The 24,311-nt window shown below is 31.1% G+C and overlaps 4 protein-coding genes across 4 annotated transcripts; 3 read left to right on the top strand and 1 right to left on the bottom strand.

Moving 5' to 3' along the window:
• Positions 1-7,873: 7,873 nt before the first annotated feature.
• Positions 7,874-8,404, top strand: LOC133039637 (uncharacterized). Its single transcript, XM_061118541.1, has one exon. It carries the CDS (start codon positions 7,874-7,876, stop codon positions 8,402-8,404), a length of 531 nt encoding a protein of 176 aa, XP_060974524.1.
• Positions 8,405-11,214: 2,810 nt separating this feature from the next.
• LOC133039636 (secreted RxLR effector protein 161-like) lies at positions 11,215-13,099 on the top strand. Its single transcript, XM_061118540.1, has 2 exons — positions 11,215-11,688; positions 13,094-13,099. The coding sequence occupies exons 1-2, from the start codon at positions 11,215-11,217 to the stop codon at positions 13,097-13,099; spliced, it is 480 nt and encodes a 159-aa protein (XP_060974523.1).
• A 77-nt stretch (positions 13,100-13,176) lies between these two features.
• On the bottom strand, positions 13,177-17,909 carry LOC115697965 (amino acid transporter AVT1E). Its single transcript, XM_030625142.2, has 11 exons — positions 17,561-17,909; positions 16,858-17,186; positions 16,569-16,783; positions 16,337-16,360; positions 15,107-15,293; positions 14,607-14,826; positions 14,226-14,361; positions 13,937-14,102; positions 13,785-13,828; positions 13,594-13,656; positions 13,177-13,472 (listed from the first exon to the last, which is right to left on the bottom strand). The coding sequence occupies exons 1-11, from the start codon at positions 17,788-17,790 to the stop codon at positions 13,374-13,376; spliced, it is 1,713 nt and encodes a 570-aa protein (XP_030481002.1). The 5' UTR covers positions 17,791-17,909; the 3' UTR covers positions 13,177-13,373.
• A 722-nt stretch (positions 17,910-18,631) lies between these two features.
• On the top strand, positions 18,632-20,685 carry LOC133029325 (uncharacterized). The gene has a single exon (XM_061101843.1). It carries the CDS (start codon positions 18,876-18,878, stop codon positions 19,446-19,448), a length of 573 nt encoding a protein of 190 aa, XP_060957826.1. The 5' UTR covers positions 18,632-18,875; the 3' UTR covers positions 19,449-20,685.
• The last annotated feature ends 3,626 nt before the right edge of the window (positions 20,686-24,311 follow it).

Here is a 24,311-nt window from a genome sequence, read left to right as displayed (position 1 = left end):
GAGAGTTTCTAAGAACTCACCTTCTTATGACTTGGAAGACACTAGTGATTAAAATCCATTGTGAGTTTAAACAAGTAATGGATTGTCAAGATAAGAAACTAAGAAGAAAAGCCAATAGAACTATGGTTTAATCCATTCACATGGAATAACCTAAAGTTTTCTATTACAAGGACATAAAAGGAAATTTTAGTTAATAAGTCTATTCTATGGACTTAACAAACTTCCTGTTCCTAGTATTATAGGTTTGAGTTTATCTAAACCTATGGCTTGTGGTATACCTGGTAATTACTTACTCTAATGCAAGCAACTTACATTAGTAAGATGCTGACGCATTTTCTTTCTAATGGCAATCTATAGAAGCTTCTCGACTTCTAGGCATAGATTTTATTTATCTAATGAAAAGTCTCAACTATTCCAAAAAAGATAAAGCCATGAAAGAATTCTTAAATCAACAGTGAGAGGTCTTAAATATGCTTTTGTATGCCTTAGACCAGACACCTGCTGTTGAGTGAGAGTAATGAGTAGGTATCAGATTAATCTAGGAGAAGAATCTTGGAAGACAATCAAGTAAATCTTAAGATAAAGAAGAGGAACTATATGTTAGTCTATAAGGGTGTGTTTAAAACTCTTAGAATACACCACATCAGATTTCGAAATTTACCTTTGTGCTAGAAAATCTTTCTGATAAGATGGTGATTACTCTGGGGGTGGAATAGTGATTTTGGAGAAGTGTAAAACCTATCTGAAGTCTCCAGGTCTACCAGAAAGGGACTGAATGTTAAAGTTGCAGGAAAGGTACTTATTCAGTGTAAGGAAAGTTCTATACATCTTTGGCACCATTCCAAATTGCCTTAACTACTAGTGTTAATTTCCTGATTAACCAAAAGTAGTTGCCAAAGGTATAGAATCCAGTATCCCAAGAAGAGTAGACATATAGAGAGGAATTTCACATTATTAATGATTTTGTGATTAAGGAAGAGTAATGGTGGAGAAAAGGTTGTGTTTAATTCAACCTTTCAGATCCTATTATGAGGAGTTTACTACTACTACACTTGATTTGTATATCAAGGTGTTGAGATTATTTGAAATGCACATTTTGTTTTATATTAGTGCAAGTGAGAGTTTGTTGGGTTTTATGCCCTAAATAAAACTCATTTCAATATAATCAGACTTACTTATTAATATAGATCAGAAATAACATTTAATGTTGCATGGTTCACATGATATATTTTATGATTATATGTACATAATGTATAAATTCATCTGAAACCCTTTTCACATACCTGATCCTGTTTATTGTGTTGTCAACACATTGGAAAGCAAACATGACTATGTGAATAAAGTTTCCTAGATTTATCAGACACAGGGTTTTACTGATATGATAATCTACAACAAGAGTTTACTTGCATTTGGAGAAATGATATGTTCTTTCCAGAGCATTGGTTAAAGTAAAGCTCAGGTTGGATGCATGGAGTATGCATCGGAAGGGACCGATATTGAACTTTGACTTAGATTTATTAAACTTACCGTAATATCTATTCAAGTAAATATCGCCTAGTTGATCCTAGATCAAATGATCTTAATCCTGTTATGATTAGGCTCAATCTCAAGAGGCTAGTCGTGTTCTTTGATTTGTTAGTTAAGCCTACTTTTGGGTCAGGGTGATACGTACATTTTGGGAACACGGTAGTGCAATTGAATGGGAGCGCTAACATAAACATGGAATCTATAGCTTCTATCTCGCGAATAGTAAGTAAAGGATGATCTCCTTTGAGCTTGACCAAACGAAAACAAATGGTGGAGATCTCATTTCACATAAGCTGAAATATCATTTATAGAGGGTTAAGTGTTTTAAGGATTAAATACATTGTAGGGTGTAACGGTAATCTAATCCCTTTACAGTGTAGATCATTCATATCGAGGATCATTGATCAAATTAGGATTATAACAATAGAAAACTAATGATGTGTCTATATGGTGGAACATATAGAGCATTCTATATACTGAGAGTGCAATTCTAAGTTCTATGCCTGGATTCAACGAAGAATTAATAAGTCAGTGAAATTAGGTTATAAATTCTTGATCTGCTTATTGGAAGCTCGGTTATATAGACCCATGGTCCCCGCACTAGTTGAGATAATATTGCTTGTAAGACTCATGTAATTGGTTTTGATTAATCAATTATAATTCTCAAATTAGACTATGTCTATTTGTGAATTTTTCACTAAGTAAGGGCAAAATTGTAAAGAAAGAGTTTTAGGGGCATATTTGTTAATTATGATACTTTGTATGGTTCAATTAATAAATATGATAAATGACAATATTATTTAATAATTATTTATAGTTATTAAATAGTTAGAATTGTTGAATTAGAAAATTGGCATTTTTGAGAAAATCAAATACAGAAGTGATAAAACTGCAAAATTGCAAAAAGTGAGGCCCAAATCCATACTGTATAGGGCCGGCCACTTTTGTAGGGTTTTCCCTCTGATATTTTCATTATTTTAATGCCAAATAATTCAAACCTAACCCTAGTGGAATGCTATAAATAGATAGTGAAGGCTTCAGGAAAAACACACTTAAATTTTCTACTTTTTCATTCAGAAAAAACTGAGCCTCTATCTCTCTCCCTATCTTTGGCCGATCACTCCCTCTCTCTCTTCTTACTAAAGATTTCGAAATTCTTAGTGTTAGAGTAGTGCCCACACACAGCAAGTGATACCTCAATCATAGTGAGGAAGATCGTGAAGAAAGACTTTCATCAAAAAGAAGTTTCAGCGCTAAAGAATCAGAGAAAGAGATCGATCCAGGTTCAGATATTGATAATGCTCTGCTACAGAAAGGAATCAAGGGCTAGATATCTGAACGGAATGAGTCATATTATTCCGCTGCACCCAATGTAAGGTTTCCTAAACTTTATATGTGTTTATTTCATCGTTTTAGAAAGTTCATATTTAGGGTGTTAATCAACATACTTGTGAGTAGATCTAAGATCCTGGTAAAATAATTTCCAACAATAAGTAACCTCCAAGTGAATAATATTTATCGAAAGCCATACTAATAGAGTAATATGAACTGTGGTAAAAAAAATTAGTGTTTATTTGATTAATTATTTATACAGTCAAATATATATAAAGCTTAGTTTTATATGTTCAATGTGTTCATAATGTTCAATCTTCAAGTTTTACTATAAATATCAAACAAAAATATTGCAGAAGTGTTTCTTCAAAAAAAAAAAAAAATTCTCGTGTAAGACACTTCATTTGAAGATTTTTTTTAGTAAATGAGGCTTAAGGATCCACAGTGTTGAATATTAGTAACTTTTTTTATTAGGGGTCACCAATTATTCAAAAAAAAAATATAAAATGAATTAATTAATTATTTGTATAAAACAATAGAGTGACACATAATAGAAAAAATGTCTATATGTAGAGATATTTTGTGACTCTATCTAAGTATTTTTCCAAAATATATATGATAGTAAACATATATAAATGAAACATATTTGAAAAAAAAAACAAACTTACTTATAAAATATTTAACAAACACATTATATAAGCATCGTTACCACAAATTTATTATAATAATATATTAGATTAATAATTAATAAATATTATAAGTAATGATATAAACATTGTGTTTATAAATAATATCACATTCAATTCTAATTTTATTTATTTATTTTAAACACATTTTTGAATAACTAATAAACTTATTAAAAAAACATAAATATTTTATTTTTAAAAAAATTTATAAACTTTTAATAAAGAAATCTTTAAAAACATTATCACAACAGACATATATTAACTAATAATAGCATTATTAATATTAATAATTCTATGTTATAAAAAATATATTAATAATTCTAATCAAAAATTTAATAATAGAGAAAATTACTTGAGGATACACTCTTTTTTAAATTATTTATGGAAATGTACTTTACTTTATTAATATGAAAGAATACCGAGTATTTTGTAATTATTTTATGTTATGTATACTGAAATAAAAGTTTTATCTTTTTATTTTTCGAATGAAGTGACACAATTGGCAACACGTCAGTTTTTAAATTTTTTTTTTCTGATTGAGAATTTCTTTGTCAGGTTCTTTTTTACTAGCTTTTAGCCCTGTGCATGGGTTGGGTTGGCCGGGTTGAGGCTATTTTAGTGGGCCAACCCAATGAGATCATCCTATTAAATTTTAACTCATTCATATCAAATTTTAATTATAACCCAACCCAAACCAACCCATTATTTATCGGGTTGAGTTACAACCCTAATTTTTTGCAATTAAAATTTCCCAATTAAAAAAAAATTGAGTTGAATGATTGAATAAATATAAAGTTCAGGCAAAGTCATAAAAAATTCAAACATCAAAAATAACTTATTACAGTCATCCAAATTTAAATAAAATCGATGTTCTTCTACGTAGACATCAATTAACAATGCCAATAGTCTTCACTTTTGTTGATGCTTTGACCTTTTCTTTTATTACCTACAATTCAAAAACTAAGTTACTCAAATTATTTAAATTAAATTAGCATAATAAAATTAAATTATTAATTTTTAAAACAATCATTATAAAAAAAAAAAAAAAAAAAGTTATACCTTCTTCAACATACCTATCCATTACATCTATAAATGTACCAAAACTTGTATCTATAAACAAAACCAACAATAAAACAACCACATAGATTAAAGAGACACAAAGTAACTAGCATTATTACATAGTGTATCAATAAACAATGTTATGTATCACAACATATGATACAGTTTTATTTTCAATCAAATCAAAGAAGCTTTATAACATATTGTTAGTAACTAAATAAAATCATAATATGGAGAGTAAACCATATGCTATATATATACACTATTATAGTAGCAAATTGCATTAGCCAAAATTTATATTCAAAAGAACAGTAGCTAAGAATCAATTTATATTCAAATTTATTTTTATTTAAATTATAATCAACATACTATTTAAATATCATAGCAAAAACTTATAGTAGAACCAAATAATTTATAAGAATAAATAAATAAATATGTAAACAGTAGCAAAATAAAAACTAAAACTTCATATACACAAACAAATATTATATTTATCAGAAAAAATAAGGTCAAAAAAAGTAAGATGAAGACCTGAGTTTTTTGTCACCGAGAACAACGAACTCCAACACTTGAGAACAATGAACTCCAGCCTTTGTCTGACCGCTGAGATGCTTACGAAACAAAAAAAAAATATAGCTCCAGTTCCTTCCAACATAGAAAAATAAATGAAAAAGATTAGAGAAGAGAAGAGAAAAAAAATCTTACAAGTTAAGTAGGTGCGGCTGGCATGTGGAGAGTTGGACAGTGTGGTTCCAAGTGCAAATGGCCGTCGCGGATGGAGATCTGAACGATGGTGCTCGTGCGGCTAGGGTGGGAGAACACTGCTGGAACTAGATGAGTGGATGGGAGACACAACAAAGGGGCAGGGAGATGAGTGTGAGGGTGATTGAGTGAGAGAGAAGAGAGCTATGGAGGTTTGAGTTATTTTTTTTTTCAAAATAAAAAAAAAAGGGTTGAGTGAGAGTGACGGCTGGGAGTGGGTTTGTTGTTGGAGAGAGAGGAATGAGTTATGTTGTTGTATTAGGTTTAGGGTTTGCATTTCAAAAATACTATACCTATATTATTTTTTAAAAAATTATTTTTAGTTGGGTTGGGCTAGTCGGCCCAGTTTGGGTTGATTGGGTTGAAAAACTATTAGCCCGATTATCAACCCATATGGTGCGGGTTGGGCTCTTTTCAACCCATGTGAGATTCGGCCCAATAAATGTGACTATGTTTCGGCCCATTTCGGGTTGGGTTGGCCGAGTTGGTCGGCCCATTTCTAACCCATGCTCACCCCTACTAGCTTTTATCATGCTTTTTGTTTTTGTTTTTATTATTTTTTTTTAATATTTTTGAGAGATTTTGTTATTGTTATGTTAATGTAATGTATGTCTTATTTAATTATTTATTTCTTGACTTTTTTTTTCACTTTTATAACTTTAAAGTGAATATTTTAGTATTTGCGAAAGTAATCATTTAGCTAGTTTCTAATATATTTAATAAAAAAAATTGAACTTTCCACTCAAATAAAAAAACTCAAACAAAATTTTATATACCAATAAACATTTTATAAGTTTATTACTACAAATAAAGGTAACGTCAAAGTATCTTAAACAATAAAATAACATAATGTTACCTAAAATAAATAAAAAGTAACAAAAGTAACAAAAATGTAGCTTAATCAATATAAACACTTACTTTAACATATTAAAACTATAATTTTAGCAGTAACTAATTGAATAAGTAACCAAAATTCGGTTAATACATAATTTTGTGTTTAGTTGAAAGTTTATTTATTTTATCTCTTAATAAAATATTAAAGTACCTAAAATGTAGCTTTTGATTATGGTAATCTTCATTGGTGAAGATAATGTTGCTTTTGATTCTCAAATAGATTTTGAAGGTAATTTAAATATTATTAAAAAAAAAACTTAAAATTATCTTAAACAACAATCCAACTTAATATTACTTAAATTGAAACTTTTTTTAATATAGTTAATTACATGTTTTTTAACTTTAAGATATCAATTAATTTCATTAATTAGGAGATATTTTTATAATAACATGTAATTAGCATATTGAATGTTGTTTAAATTTAAAGTTTAGTTACTTTACTATAAATAAAATATAAAAGAAACTATGAGATGTTATAAATAGTATTAATTATGTGGATGTCCAAATCTTTTATTTATTACCATTAATGTACTCAACATTCCCTTTTTCTTAGTTTCTCTTTCTCTTAGTTTCTTAATATTTGACTCTTGTATGTGTATAAATAGGAGATCACCTATTGGAATAAAACACTCAGAAAATTCTCATCTCTTCTTTATTTTCTTTCTCTAAATTATAATATTACATAATACTAATATTTCATAATACGTTATCAGCACGAGCCTCTAACCAAGGTATGACAATGTTTTTGTTATGTGATCTCGAATTGCTTCAAAGTCATGATACACTAAATATATATATGTATATATATATATATACTCATCTGACTGAAACACATTCGAATTAGCCATTTTTTTTTTAATGAATTAATATTTATACAATATATGTCTATGCTTATATATATCTATATAGATGTTTATATATTATATATGTGTGTTGATTTGTTTATCATATTATATTGTTTAATCTTATTATCTTATTCTATATTGTACTATATTTTGTTGTATTTTTTTTCAAAGTTTATGTATATGTCTAATAATTTACACTTTATATTGATATAGTTTTATCCATGGCAAACCTTGCAAAACTTGATTTTGTGGCACTTGATATTTCTGGAAAAAACTATTTGTCATGGATTCTTGATGCTGAAATCCATTTAGATGCTATGGGTCTTGGAGACACCATCAAAGATCAAAATACTGAAACAAAACAAAATAAGGCCAAGGCTATGATTTTCCTTCGCCATCATCTCCATGAGGGGTTAAAATCTGAATATTTAACCGTAAAAGATCCTCTTGTGCTTTGGCAAAATTTGAAAGAAAGATATGACCATCAAAAAACTGTCATATTGCCAAAGGCTAAGAATGATTGGTTGCACCTGAGGTTGCAAGATTTTAAATCAGTAAGTGATTATAACTCTGCAATGTTTAATATCACTTCTAAATTAATGTTGTGTGGAGAAAAAGTTACTGACTATGAAATGTTAGAAAAAACATATACTACTTTTCATGCCTCTAATGTGCTCCCGCAAAGAAGAATATAGAGAGCGAAATTTTAAAAAATATTCAGAATTGATTTCATGTCTTCTAGTAGCTGAGCAGAATAATGAACTTTTGATGAAAAATCATGAATCTCGCCCAACTGGGTCTGCTCCATTCCCTGAAGTGAATGCTACAATTGCTGACAATCATAATCATAGTCGTAGTCGTGATCATAATCGAAGTAATAGACGTGGTCGTGACCATAATCAAAGTCGTGGTCGTGGTCGCGATCGCGGTCGAAGCAATGTTTGGCATCGTAATGGTCAAAATAAAAATTCATATACTCCAATGAAAAGCATAACTACTGAGAACAAGGGAAAAGGTCCTCAAAATAATAATCATAGAAATTCTGAAAATTTATGTTCCAGATGTGGAATAAAAGGACACTGGGCACGTGCTTGTCGTACGGCAAAACACCTTGCTGATCTTTATCAAGCATCTGTGAAAGGAAAGGAGAAAATAGAAGCAAATTTTGCCTATCAAGATGATGGTTTTCTCAAAGAGCCTTTGGATATTACGCACTTAGATGTTGCAGATTTCTTTAATGAAGATCTCATTAATAACAACATGAATATCGATAATGGAGATGGGAATGTCCACAATTAGTCACTTTTCTTTGTTATGTTTTTTTTATTATTATTATCATTTATTTACTTTAAGGTGTTTATTTTATTTGGCATATTTATGTAATGAACTTTTATTATTTAAGCATTTATATTTTGAACTTATTATGTTTTTTTTTGTTAATGAAGTAATGGACATTTGTCATTCTATATACATGATTCTACAAATAATGGTGATGATATGTGTTTGGTGGATAGCGCAACCACTCATACAATACTCAGAAGTGATAAATATTTTTCAAATTTATCAAGAATGAAGGCAAATGTTAATACAATATCAGGCACTGCAAATTTAATTGAAGGCTCCGGAAGAGCCATTATATTGATGCCTAGAGGAACAAAAATTATTATAGATGATGCCTTATTATCCACCAAATCAAAAAGGAATCTGTTGAGTTTCAAAGATATACGTCGTAATGGATATCATATTGAGACAATAGATGAAAATAATTTTGAATATCTTTGCATTACATCTATTGTTTCAAGAAAAAAATGCATGATAGAAAAATTACCTGGTTTGTCTTCAGGTTTGTACGTTACACGTATAAGTACAATAGAAACTCATGTTATTGTGAACGAGAAGTTCGCAAACCAGAAAAATTTATTTGTTATTTGGCATGACCGGTTAGGCCATCCCGGTTCAATTATGATGCGTAGAATAATAGAGAACTCACATGGTCATCCATTGAAGAACCAAAAGATTCTTTTATCCAGTGAGTTCTCATGTGCTGCTTGTTCTCAAGGAAAGTTAATCATTAAGCCCTCACCGGTAAAGGTTGGAATTGAATCCCCTGGATTTCTTGAACGAATTCAGGGCGACATATGTGGGCCTATTTGCCCACCATGTGGACCATTCAGATATTTTATGGTATTGATAGATGCATCAACTAGATGGTCACATGTTTGCTTATTATCTACTCGTAATGTAGCATTTGCAAGATTGCTTGCTCAAATAATCCGATTACGAGCACAATTCCCAGACTATGCAATCAAGACAATCCGCCTTGATAATGCTGGTGAATTTACATCACAGGCTTTTAATGATTATTGTATGTCAATAGGGATAAATGTTGAACATCCTGTTGCTCATGTACATACACAAAATGGTCTAGCAGAATCATTTATTAAGCGCCTCCAATTAATTGCAAGACCATTACTTATGAGAACAAAACTCCCAATTATAGCTTGGGGACATGCTATTTTACATGCTGCGGCACTTGTACGCATTAGGCCAACATCATATCACAAATTCTCCCCACTACAATTGGCTTTTGGTCAGGAGCCAAATATTTCCCATCTAAGAATCTTTGGTTGTACAGTATATGTTCCGATTGCTCCACCACAACGAACAAAGATGGGTCCTCAAAGGAGGCTGGGAATATATGTTGGGTATGAATCTCCATCTATTATTAAATATCTCGAACCCACAACTGGAGATGTATTTACAGCACGTTTTGCTGATTGTCATTTTGATGAGACAAGTTTCCCAGCTTTAGGGGGAGGGGAAAAGAAACAAATTTGGAAAAAGAAATTATATGGAATGCACAATCATTATCTCAATTTGATCCTCGTACAAATCAATGTGAACTTGAAGTTCAAAGAATAATTCATTTGCAAAATATTGCAAATCAATTACCAAATGCATTCACTGACCCAAAGAAAATTACAAAATCACATATTCCAGCTGAAAATGCTCCAATTCGAATTGAAGTCCCAGAAGGACAATTAATTAATGATTCTAAAGCACGTTTGAAACGTGGTAGACCAGTCGGTTCCAAAGATAAAAATCCTCGAAAAAGAAAGGGAGCAAATAATCAAGATGACCCTAATGAAGAGGCTGAAAATTTCGAGGAAGATGTTGACATAAACAAATCTCTTGAAGAGATTCAAAATTCGAAAATATTAGCAATAATGAGATCTCAATAAATTATGTCAATACAAGAAAAGAATGGAACCGACTCGAAGTAATTGTCGACAATATTTTTGCTTATAATGTAGCGCTAGAAATTATGAATGAAAACGAGGATCTTGAACCTAAATCTATCAAAGAATGTCAAAATAGAAAAGATTGGCCAAAATGGAAAGAAGCAATTCAAGCAGAATTGAATTCACTTGCTAAACGCAAAGTATTTGGACCTATAGTCCAAACACCTGAAGGTGTGAAACCCATTGGATACAAATGGGTATGTTTACGTAAAAGAAATGAGAAAAATGAAGTTGTGAGATACAAAGCAAGACTTGTAGCTCAAGGTTTTTCTCAAAGGCCAGGTATTGATTATGAGGAGACATATTCTCCTGTGGTGGATGCAATAACATTAAGATATTTGGTTAGCTTGGCTGTGAGTGAAAAACTCGATATGCGATTAATGGATGTAGTCACAGCTTATTTATATGGATCACTAGATAGAAAGAAGCAATTCAAGCAATCGAGAAATGTGCTCAATTAAATTACAAAGATCATTGTATGGATTAAAACAATCAGGACGCATGTGGTACAATCGACTTAGTGAATATTTATTAAAAGAAGGATATAAAAATGATCCTATTTGCCCATGTGTTTTTATAAAAAGTTCAAGTCCTGAGTTTGTTATCATTGCTGTATATGTTGATGATTTGAATATTATTGGAACTCCTGAAAAACTTTCAGAAGCTGTGGAATATCTAAAGAAAGAGTTCGAAATGAAAGATTTAGGAAAAACAAAATTTTGTCTTGGTCTACAAATTGAGCATTTAAAATGTGGAATTTTCATTCATCAGTCAACTTATACTGAAAAGATTTTGAGACGGTTTTATATGGATAAATCACACCCATTGAGTAGCCCAATGGTAGTTAGGTCACTTGATGTAGAAAAAGATCCTTTTCGACCTAGAGAAGAACATGAAGAACTCCTTGGTCCAGAAGTACCATATCTTAGTGCAATAGGAGCATTGATGTATCTTGCTAATTGTACAAGACCTGATATAGCTTTCTCTGTCAATTTATTAGCAAGATTTAGTTCTGCTCCAACATATAGACATTGGAAAGGGATTAAGCACATACTCCGCTATCTCCAGGGTACTATTGATAAAGGATTATTATATTCTAATAATTGTGGGTCACAACTTATTGGCTACGCAGATGCAGGATATTTATCTGATCCACATAAAGCCAGATCTCAAACTGGCTATTTGTTCACTTGCGGTGACACTGCTATATCCTGGCGATCAACAAAGCAAACTCTGGTGGCTACTTCCTCAAATCATGCTGAGATACTTGCAATTCACGAGGCAAGTCGAGAATGTGTTTGGTTAAGATCAATGACACAACATATTCGAGGAACATGTGGATTAACATCTAATAAAGAAGTACCAACAATTCTCTATGAAGATAATGCTGCTTGCATCGCTCAACTTAAAGGAGGGTACATTAAAGGAGACAGAACTAAACATATTTCACCAAAATTCTTCTTTACACACAATCTTCAAGAAAATGGTGATATCGATGTTCAACAAATTCGATCAAGCGATAATCTTGCAGACTTATTCACGAAGTCATTACCAACATCAACTTTTGAGAAGATGGTTCACAAGATTGGAATGCGTCGATTAAAGGATCTCCACGAATGCCAAAATGAGGGGGAGTAATTTCATACTACACTCTTTTTTCCTTGACCGAGTTTTGTCCCACTGGGTTTTCTCGGCAAGGTTTCTAATGAGGCAGTTATTATGGACATCCAAGGGGGAGTGTTATAAATAGTATTAATTATGTGGATGTCCAAATCTTTTATTTATTACCATTAATGTACTCAACATTCCCTTTTTCTTAGTTTCTCTTTCTCTTAGTTTCTTAATATTTGACTCTTGTATGTGTATAAATAGGAGATCACCTATTGGAATAAAACACTTAGAAAATTCTCATCTCTTCTTTATTTTCTTTCTCTAAATTATAATATTACATAATACTAATATTTCATAATAACATGTAATTAGCATATTGAATGTTGTTTAAATTTAAAGTTTAGTTACTTTACTATAAATAAAATATAAAAGAAACTATGAGATTATTTTTTATAATGGTTGCATTTTTTTTTTTTTTTGTAACAATAAAAAATATGTGTTCTCACATATCAAAATAATCACCTTAAAAAATAGATCACAATAATATTATTTTTAAACCATAATGATCAACGGTGTGATCGGAAAGGGTTTTGAAATAATAGATAAGAGAGAGAAGAAAAGAAAAAATAGAAACAAAAAGTTCTATTGTAGAAGAAAATCGATCATAGTTACTTACATGAAAAAAAAAAATAACAACTAATTGTACACATATAAATATATATATATATAGAGAGATTTCAAAAAATATATATAGAGTATTATTTTAATTTTTCGGTAGATAGCGTTACACGCTATGTGCTGTTTGCATCATTTTTGTATGAAATTTAAGTATACATATTTAGTAATATATCAAAATATAAATCTTGATCGATGTATTTATATATTTAACAGCTTTATGTAATTTTTTTAAAAAAAAAAATAATTAAAAATCATGTTAAAATCGTAACCATATATGTTTATTTTAAATATTTATAAAATTTTATAAAATTATATAATTATGTATATTTAACATTATTTTTTTTTGTAATATAATAAATTTATTGTATATAAATAAAAATCCCTCTTATATTAATAGGTATGAAAGAGTTAATTTCTAACCTGTACCAAGTAAAATATTTTCAAGCAATATGGAGTAGTAAGTAATTATAAGAGACTTAATTTAAGATAATGAAAAACTTTTGATCAAACTATTATATATATAGTACTGCTAAAACTATTACATGATCAAAATGACTAGAAAAAAAACAGTACTACACCTTATAGTTAGAATAAGGCTCTTAGTTCAATCAACTGCTTCCATATCTTTGTTATTATAGCCACTTTATCCAAGCTCATTATAATCATCGAGAATTATTTTAAGTAACTCGCTGTTGAATGAGTCCTGTTATAGCTGAGTGTGTACCCAGACAAGAACAAATCATTCCCACTATCATGATGAAAACAGAACCTGCAATCTGAATTAATACAAAAATTATATAAAATAAATTAACAATAATCATCATGAAATTTTAAGGTATACAAAAGCTCCTAAATTATGAAGATGGGTACAATAAAAATGTATAAGTTCATTCTTACCTGAAACTTTGTTAGTTTTCCTCTAAATAGGCTGATATAACAGGCACATGGAATTATAAAAGACTGCATTGAAAAATCACTACAACCCTTTAGTACTATATTATATATATATAAAAATATATATACTATCATATATATACATATGTATGAGATATGATTATATATATGTGATGTGAAGAAAATAAACTTACCACTAGCATTGAGCATATAGAACCAAGTAATTGCATTACAATAGCTGCATACATATAAATAAGAGGATACACAGTTTTGTTAGCTCGTGATTGGTAAATGCAATATAAATAAATTTATATTTTAAAAATTAAATAAGTTTAGTTCTACTTACCAAAGAATGGAACAGTCAAGGCTACAACCAAAGTTGACAAAACTAAAATTGTTCTAATAAAAATGGAGACAATGTAGTATTCTCTTAATGCTTCTGGCAAAAGCTCTTCTAAACTCAATGTCACAGGTGTGAGTGTCAAAGCATACTTGGTTATTGGATTCACCACCTTCATATATTTAAATATACAAGTAATTAAACAAATTATTAACTATAATTTAAATTAAAATAATAATAAGAATAGAATTATCACTATATATCATAATATGAGTTGTATCTATATATTAGTTACCATTGTCCAAATTGCAATTTTAGAAGCAACAAATTGTTTGGGCATGTTTAAAGTAAACTGAGATTGAGTTGAGTCTCCAAACATTAGAAAAGCACAAACCGCAACTCCAATATAGAGAAAACTACAGAAAATAAAGCTGCATCCAATAAAATAAAATAAATCAATATAAAAACAACAAGCATATATATATATTCCTCTAGTATTTGCCTAGATCATTAGAACACATTCTTCTATCTAAAAACTTAATTTACATGTGTTCTCATTTAATACCCATTTTGAAAATTATATGTAGGGTATATAATGTATCTTCTATATATATCTAGTCCTTGAAACTTTTGTATTATTGGTAGAGAACATAATAATAAATATCATTTTTCATACCTGCCGATTAAAACAAATGGAAATCTTGAGGGTTTTTTCATTGAAGTATAGATATTTGGAAAAACCGAATGGCCAGAGAAAGCATAACCATATATGCCAATTGTGGAGGACAAACTTGCCATATTTAAGATTGGTCCACGCCCATGAAACCCAACATTGTTCACCACACCAGTCCACAACAAGCAAAGTGCCACCAATATTGATGAAACTACTCCTCCAACTATAATTAACATATATACATGGAACACTCTACAATATTCAAATCAAGGTCATATATGTAATTGGAAAGAAAAAAATTACACCAAACAAAATTACTTCACGAAATGATATTCTTTTACAAAATTCTTTCGAACTACCATATTTCTAATACACTTGACACTACACATCAAGAATTTATATTGTGACATAAAGGTTACCTTTGCAAATAAAGAAGACATATTATTTGTAATTAATATGCATTTATAAATTAGTAGTAGCTAGTTGTATATATATACACTTACTCGAGAAGTATGAGAGCAGACTAAGATTTTTAAGCCAAACAGTTGGAAGAATGACTAGAGTTGCTGAAATAGCGAAGATTTGATGAGAGCTGAGATCAAATATTCCTTCCAAACTCATAGAGATGTTGTTTGAGAGCACCGATGTCATATTGTCACTGATCATGGTTATAAACTCCACACAACTACCCTACAAAAACCAAAACTATTCACCTTTTTTTATGTGTCAAACAAGATTAATTAATAATATATAGTTCATCCGATTATAAAAGAGGGCTTGTAGCCTGGAAATATGTTTGTAAACCAAGACCAAGGAGGATCATTGGGTTTCAGGTGTATTGAGGAATAGTATGTAGGTTCTATTGGTAAACATGTTTGGTCTTTGGCACAGAAAAATAACAATCTTTGGGCCGGGTCAAATGAGTTCATGAGTGTATATGAAAGATACAAATTGGTGGGATTATGAAAGCAAGCAGTTGGTATAATTGGACTCAAATTGTGATTGTGAAGAATAAATTGAAAGCTAACTTTTCTAAAAATCAGCTGGAAAACATGAATTACTCCATTAAAGAAACTTGTTAAAGCTTGTTCAATAGCCCAAGAACTAAGCTGGGGGTTGCCAAGCATTTGGAATCGATTCAGCATTCTAAAACATTGATTTATTTCCTGGTTAGCAGTCTATAACAGGCTAAAGATAGCTGATCGTTTTCAAAAGCATGGGACCCAAAGCATGAATACTTGTTTCTTATGTGGCTTCGGAGATGGAAACACATGAACACTTGTTCTTCAAGTGTAGTAGGTAGTGTGTTAACAAATTCTCTCTAGGTGTGAAATTGGTTCAAAACATGTTTCACTTCAAAGGAATTCTTAATTGGATAAGAAGGTCAAAGAAGAGAAGGGTTAGAAAATGCTCAGTTTAGAGAGTGAGGAACATATAGTTTTGTGGGAAAAAAATTTACAAAGTGTTAATAGCTTTATTCAAAATGTAAAGATTGTGGTGAATTCATAGTCTGAATATTGAGAACATAAGTGATATAGATAAAAATTGGATGAGAAAATTTGTTTGTTGTAAGGAGGTTGGGTGTATAGGGGTTGTAGGATGTTATAAATATATTTGATGTACATATTGGTCCAATACAAATCAGTTTATTTACCCCCCAAAAAAAAAAACGATTAACTAATAATAACAACAGAATTAAAGAATAATCGAATTGGTTGGTGGTCGGCACTTACATATAACTCGAAGTACAAAACAATCTGCATAAATGACCAAAATTTATCCCCAAAATATTAGTGTTATTTGTTATAAAACATACATATAAGAAAGGGAATTACTATATAAGGTAAACTACAATTGTGTATCTTGAATTCGTAGAATTTAGTATCAGGTGTGGCATATATCTATTGTAAATTAAAATATATGTGACTAATTTGTATCATTAATAATAGTAAAATATTAACTTACAGCTATGGCTAGACGACCAGCGCGGCCAAATGCAGCTTGGCCAATATCTGGGAAAGTTTTGAGACCAGGATTGCTCTCCAAGCAACGTTGTAGTAATATGCCAGTATAACAAGCTATAATAGAAAACCCTACAAGCAATATCAGACTTAGCCACCCTCCTTCTCTTAAGGCATATGGGGTTGTAAGCAGTCCTATGCCACAAAGGACATTAATCCCTGTCCACAAAAGTATGAAAAAATTAATCTAAAAAAAAAGTGGTTGATTTTTTATTCTAAGTTTTATACATTACCATTGAGTAATGCTTGAGCAGTGCTTGAAGATTGTTGCTTAGATGGTGGCAAGTCGACCGTAGAAGCAACATGTCTTAAGTTTGAGTAGGAAGAAGTTGGAGTAATAATGGTGCTACCATCTTGTACTTTTCCTTCTTGATAATCTTTTTTTTGGTTTGATGAACCAACAACTGGAGTAGTAGAATCAAGGAGTAAAGGTTTATTCAGCAATAAATCATCATGTGGATGATTAGCAGCATATCTTGGTGACATTTTGCTTGTTCTCACTCCACACAAAAACCCCATTGGAATAGGTGGACTCACACTTGTATAAAAATCCATTGACTGCCTGCATACATATTTCACCCTCATAATCAGCTTATATTTAATGATATTTTAATATGACTCTTTCTAGCTAAAAGAAAAGAAAAATCCCAATAACAATATAAAAAGTAATAGTTCGATTGTTAATGTGTAGTTCTCTTTTTATTGACTGCCTACATTTATACAGGCTCAATTTTTCCAGTGCATATATATATACATATCACTTTATATGTAGAACAAAAGTCATAATGGAAATCTTGTACCCTAATAAAAGACCAGCGATCTACAAAAACATCTATACTGAAAAAAAACAGCCCAAGATCGATGTGTTGTCGTTGAGTGATATATATATATAAGATTGAATTAAAATCTATAGAGAACTAATGTATATGTATATACCTATAGCTTTGAGGCCAGGCCGTAATGGAGACGACATTGTTATCAGTGTAATCAATATCATCATCGTCACAAAAAACAATGGTGTCATTATAGGCTTCTAAATCTTGATAGTCTTTATCGTCCTCCTCCTCCTCCTCGTCCCCCTCATAATAATCATCATCATAATCGGAAACCTGATAATCATCATTACCGGAGGCAGCCAGATCATCAAGCTCGTTGTGCTTCATCATATTGTGATGTCTTCAACGGATGAGATCGAGTATAAGAATATAGATATATATATATATTATATTATATCAGTGTTTGAATAGCTCAACTTTCACTTGAAGAAAAACACGTAATGGAGTATGTATAAAGATTTTCATATGTATCGGCGGCTAGGGTTTTTTTTTTTTTTTTTTTTTAACTGACGATAATCACATGCTCTATACCATTTTCTTTCAGACGATTCGTTACGTTTTTTATTTCGTCAAAATTTGAAAAGAATATTCCATATTCTTCTCTTTCTTTATTTGTACATATGTATTTGAAATGAGTTACGTTGAATAAATTAAAAAAAACCTGGAAAGCTTATCGGTTATATAAAAGATACGTGACTTTCTCACCTTTTTTACTTTAAAAAAATAAAATAAAACAAAAAAAATAAATAAATAAACAAAAAATCTTAAAGTTTTAAATATTTTATCCTCCATAAAAATAATTAACACATTTTTTAAGAGAGAAATAATTAACACATTTATTTCTTTTACTAGTTAACATAGCAATTTTAAATGTTTTTTTTACAGTAGTTTAAATATTTAATTTATATTTATTGAGTAATTACTTATGAATAAAATATTGTAAATTAAAAATGATAAAATAAAAACTTAAATTTGAAATTTAAAATATCTAATTTACTCAAAATATTTAAAATCTATATATCTATATATTATATTATATTATAATATCTATATCTATTCTATATATCTATTCTATATAAAGTGTGTCTATATAACTGAAATTCTTAGTTTATGAGAAATTGATGGATGACTTTTTATTTTTATTTAATAAAATAATAAAATATTATTTATATATAATAAAATAATAATAAAACAAATCTCATTAATATTTGAACTGATATTTGATGCTAAATATTCGAGAATCACAACCCATTTAAAAAGAAAACAACCAGGGATTTGATACTCCTCCGTTAACCCTAAGAAAAAGAAAAATATAACCAATCAATAAAAACCCTAAGAAAATTGTAAAGTGTCAAATTCACCATTTCTTCTTTCCTTGTGTTCTTCCGATAGACCTCCCATCAGATTAGAAAACGATGATCCAAACCAAATTCTTCCCCAAATGGCTTCTTCCAAGAAACCCATCAAAACCCACTTCTTCATTTTCTTCAAAATCCCATTACAACCAACCCATTATTTCTCCTTCTTCTCCTTCTCCGATCGTCAACCCAATTCTCCTTCAACCTCGTGTGGTGGTTTACGACGGAGTCTGCCACCTCTGCCATCAAGGAGTGAAATGGGTAATCAAATTAGACAAACACAGAAAAATCAAGTTTTGTTGCCTTCAATCTGAGACAGCCCAGCCCTATTTGAGCCTATGTGGACTCAATCGAGACGATGTTCTTCGTCGATTTCTCTTCGTGGAAGGTCCTGGTGTGTTTCATCAAGGCTCTAATGCTGCTCTTAGAGTGGTTTCTTACTTGCCTTTTCCTTACTCTGCTTTGAGTGGTTTTAGGGTTTTTCCGACTACAATTAGGGATTCTATGTATGATTATGTTGCGAAACGAAGGTATGAATGGTTTGGGAAGGAGAATGATTGTTTGGTTTTGGGAGAGAAGGAAATGCTCAAACGATTTATTGATAGAGATGAAATTTTGGGTCAGTTCTAATTGATATTGAAAATGTTAAAATTGAATCTTTTTGTGTGTTTCTCTGTTTCTATATATATAATATATATATATATATAGTCATACAGATATGTATATACAATTCTTCTTTTTCATGAGTTGCATTCTGTCATTTTGGTAAGGAAAAGAAAAACTTGAATTTCAAATGTTGAATGAATCTTTTGATAGCAAGCTTAATGGGTTGGTTCGTTGGGATTAGACAACTATGATTGGAGTGTTGATGAAGATCTCATCAGTTCCTTTAGAAAACTTTCAGTGGATAGTATCTGTAATCAGGACAATCTCATTTTCCTATGTTCCTTCGCTAGAAGTATTTGGTAGTTGTTGAATTAATGGATTTTTCAACTCAGAGAGTATGCTATCATTTGTGGTATGTTATGCTTAGAAATTAGGCTTTCCATGATGAGAAGAGAAGGTAATCTGATCATCTGCAACCTTGGCCTTCAAGATTCAAAGCTCTATCATTGACACTGAGTTCAGTGGTGTTACCGACTCGCAGCGATTGGATTGTCGTTTGATGCACTTGCAATGAAAAATTCTCGAATTCTTCCATCAGAACAGCAGATGCGAGTTTTCGCAACAACTCCAACCGAATATCGCAAGGTACTTAATACAAAGATGAACCTCACTGTGGTTGTATTCACTCTGAAACTCTGATATCCTTAAATTTATACATAGAAGAGTGACTGGAAAATCTTCATGTCAATTTGATTTTTGCAAAATTTTATGTTGGCATCTTAAATCTACTGATGTTTGCTGAAATTCACTTTTGTGCAACCCAATCACATATGGCTTGCTATACTTCTAAAATAATAAATCTATACCTTATTTTTTCGAGTAATTGTTAGGGTTGATGATAGATGACATTATACCTATTCATTTGTCTTAGGTGATACTTGCTACAAATATTGCTAAGACGTCCGTAACTATTCCTGGAATTAAGTATGTTATAGATCCAGGTTTGGTGAAAGCACGATCGTATGATCCAAAGCAAGGACTGGAATCTTTGACTGTTGTACCGATTTCAAAGGCGCAGGCTCTTCAAAAGAGGTATGAATGCTGAGGGACAGTATACTTTGTGTACGCTCAATATGGTATTTAATTTTCTTACACTTAATAGGGTTTATTTGACAATCACAAAATAAAGCATAAGTTAGTTTGAAATTGCTTATTAAGCTTATACTGATACCCTGTTTAGAACCCAACAATCTGTCACATCTATAACTTCCTACTTGTACAAAGAATTGCTTTTGTTTTATCATATTGTCGAAAGCCTTTACATTTTTCATTACTATTTTTAGTTGGGAAACTAATCATACATTGTTGGAAAACTAATCATACAATTTTTGTTTATTATCTTACACTTTAAATTAGTGATCTACCTCTATTAATGAATTCTACTTGGTCTCTATTGTGGGTAATCAGTTTTGAGTTTTTGATTAGTGAGCAATCTTGTTCTGGAGGATGTTTATATATTTATATATATACTAGCGTGGTTCGGCAGTGCAATGTAATTATTCGATCGATTCGACCTTGCAAAAAATGTATTGGCATATATTCACTCAGGGATCGTGCTAGAAAGCCTGGGTCCAACAACAGCTCCATCTCATGGGAGGCCAACAGCCGAATTGGCAGCTACCGCCACCGCCCCAACAAAGCCCTCCTCATATGCCTCAGGGATTAATTCCTCCCCCTCATAATAACCTCCCGCCACCACCTCCGTCAAGTTGATCTACTATGTTGTTTGAATCCCCCTTGGTTCTTTTTCTTTGTTTCTTATTAATGTAGCATAGTTTTTTTATATATAATGTATATATACTTGTGGCTATTAAACAATTTGAGAGAGAGACATTAGAAGATCTGTTGATATATATACTTGTGGCTATTAAACAAAAATTACTCGATTATCTCTGTCGAAACAAAGGAAGATTAGAATCCACCCATGAGTATGATTATTTTTCTTATCTACAATTTTTAGACAGATGTTATCTTCAATTATCAACAATTTAGAGATTGATTTTTAATTTTTTTTTTATCTTACACACATTTAATTTGTGTTTCCTTAAGTTTTTGAACATTAAATTATCAAGTTTTCTTAAACACTAATATATTGCATCCAGTATTTACTTTTAATTGTCAAAATTATAGATTATATTATTTAAATATACATAATAATAATCTCACTTAATAACTAATAATATTTTTCTTTAATTTTTAATTGTATCAATTTTAAATAAAATAAAAAATACCTAACATAAAATTTAGTATACGTGCCTCGCACGTAGTTTTTTACTAGTATCTATATACATCTTTAAAGGAGAGATATAAAGTGGTGACATCTAAAATCACTCTAAATACTTCTATTTATTCATTCATTAATTCTCTCATTTTTTCTATTTTTTTATTAAAATTTAATTTGGCTATCTGTTTTCTTTTTTTTTTAAAAAAAAAAAAAAAAGGAAAAATCTATATCTTCTTTATATAAAGTTTGGCTATGTAACAGAATTCTTGTTTTAAGGCTTATTTATTTAACGTGCCCTTTTGTTTTAATAAAAACTAACATGAGATTAACATCTTCGTTAACTTTTAAATTCTCAATTTATCTTCATCTATAATTTCATCGTCCATATCATCCACAGAAGACCCGAGTCGTGTTTGGGTTTCCTCATCTAGGTTTTATTGGTCGTTCATATTTTTTAAGCAAGCACTTATTATATTTTTTCCTTGTTTTCTCGATCAATTCCTGGATTTCCTCATCTAGGTTTCCCAGTCCCATGATTGGTTCTCACACCCGCATGCCCTACCCATGAAATTCCAACCCAAAAAGTAACGATCTTGAATGTTCCCAAAAGCTTGATCAAAAAATGCGATCAATTTGGGTGCAAATGCACGACGTGCAGTCGATTATAGCCGCAACAATAGTTGTGGCTGAACGAGAGGTGATCTCTGAACGACGAGTAAGTGCAATGGTGGGGACAAACGGTAATGAGCGTCTTTGTTTAGCTTCTATCGAAAATGGTAGTTTTCTTTACTTTCATAAATATTCTGTAAATTTTTTCAGTGGTGAGCTTTAGCTTCCTTAGAAAACGGTCGTTCTCTTTACTTTATAAATATTCTTGATATCGAATTTCTTGTGAAAATTTGCTTTTGATATGGGTATGATGATGCGATTGCAGTAATGATGGATCGTACGTGTAAAGCCCGCTTAGTTAATTTGGAAATTAGCAGCTGTTTATGTTTAATTATGAAATTATTTATAGCTATTTAAATAATTTATTACTGTTATTTATGGAATTCAGAAATGCATGATTATGTCATCAGCAGTTTTTAGATTTCGCATTTCCGGTGTCCGGTATTTTGGAACTCGGCGTTTGGCTCAGTAGGAATCACAACTTAGTATGTTGGTAATTTGGGGACGGGTTTAGACATTGGGAATGTCGGGAATGGCCGGGAATTTAGAATTTCCCAAAAATACCCCTTTAGTATGAATTATGTGATTTTATGGTGGAGGGGCAAAATGGTCTTTTTGCCCCAATGACTTTTTGTCTTTTAGTGACTTTTAAATGGGAATTAATTATTATTTGGTTATTTTTAGTTGGCTGAAATGAGTTTAGTTAAATGGCATTATTCTTTTAAGTTCTTTCATTTTTCAACACTTAGAGAAAAAAATAGAAATTTTCAAGAAAACTCTCTCTCTTTTCCTCTCATTTTCGGCTTGGTGTGAGCTGCTTGGGCTGAGGGATTTTCTCATCAATTCAATCTTTTTTCTACCATTTTAAGTGTAATTCAATTGTAGGTAAGATCCTTGAACTTGTCCTTTTATGTTTTCTTGGAATTTTGATAAAAAGATGAGTAAATGCATGCATGATTTTGATTATGTTGCTGCTGTGATTTTGTTGATGATTTATGTGGATTAAAGCATGCTAATTGAAGTTAATTTGGGTTGTTTGAAGCATGATTAGTTAGGTTGTTCAAGCTTTTAGTTTTTATGTGAAAAAGTTAGGAATTTTGGAAAGAAATGTTATATTTTGTTTCTGTGAATTGCTGGATGTTCTTGTATGTTTTCAGAGGTGTTATTATGCTTAGTTAAGTAGAATTAACTAGGTTAGGTTGCATGTTAGTGGATTTAACCAAGTTTGAGTTTTGGAACTCAAAGCTTGGTCTTTAATGGTGATTTTTGTATACGTGTTTTCTGGGTGGTTTTGATGCTTTGGATTTGTTCTAGGGATAGTTTAGAACAGGTCTGGAAAGTTTGGGACCAATTGGGGTTGAAATGGTCGAGTTATGAGATTTTATGGTTGCTGCCTGCGAGGAACCGGAATTCCGGTTGTGCATCCGGAATTCCGGATGGGGGTTCAGAAATTCCCAGAACCGGAATTCCGGTTGGGCAACCGGTCTGCCGGTTGGGGAATTTTTCCGAACCCTAGTTTTCCTCGTTTTGGGGTTTTTAGGGGTATTGCCATGCTTTTTATCGATAGGGAAACTTTTAGTTCCAAGTTTTAGTCCCCGGGAAGTGATTTAGCGTGTCACTTATAGCGTTGTGATTTTTATGGTTTAGGAGCCAGTAATCCGCCACTCAGCTTCGGCCTCAAAGTTGACCGGCACACCTGAAATCGGAATCCAGGTAAGATTAGTATAACAGTATGCATATGTAGATTACATGTTTAGCGTGCATGTAGGAAGCCTGCTAGATTACATTAGTTATGTATTTAGGCTTCGAACCATCCAACCCTGTCACGTCGGTACAGGCTGGAGTATGACCAAGAATGAGTATGACCGGCTCGACCGATCAGCCGACATTTGGTTGGTGGTTCGGTGCTATTGACCTATCCCGTCGGTACAGCC

Source organism: Cannabis sativa, chromosome 7, assembly GCF_029168945.1.
Source record: "Cannabis sativa cultivar Pink pepper isolate KNU-18-1 chromosome 7, ASM2916894v1, whole genome shotgun sequence".
Classification (NCBI taxonomy): Eukaryota; Viridiplantae; Streptophyta; class Magnoliopsida; order Rosales; family Cannabaceae; genus Cannabis; species Cannabis sativa.
Note: the sequence above shows the minus strand (reverse complement) of the source record. Positions and strands in the feature narration are given on the sequence as shown.

Excerpts from the sequence above, each read along its gene's own strand:
- LOC133039637 (XM_061118541.1), top strand. The coding sequence starts at position 7,874 with ATGAAAAATCATGAATCTCGCCCAACTGGGTCTGCTCCATTCCCTGAA.
- LOC133039636 (XM_061118540.1), top strand. The coding sequence starts at position 11,215 with ATGGATAAATCACACCCATTGAGTAGCCCAATGGTAGTTAGGTCACTT.
- LOC115697965 (XM_030625142.2), bottom strand. The coding sequence starts at position 17,790 with ATGATGAAGCACAACGAGCTTGATGATCTGGCTGCCTCCGGTAATGAT. Across the intron at positions 14,827-15,106 it reads TCTGCTCTCATACTTCTCGA|TTGGAGGAGTAGTTTCATCA; the intron begins GTAAGTGTATAT and ends TGTTAATTATAG. Across the intron at positions 13,829-13,936 it reads CTTGACTGTTCCATTCTTTG|CTATTGTAATGCAATTACTT; the intron begins GTAAGTAGAACT and ends ATATGTATGCAG.
- LOC133029325 (XM_061101843.1), top strand. The coding sequence starts at position 18,876 with ATGATCCAAACCAAATTCTTCCCCAAATGGCTTCTTCCAAGAAACCCA.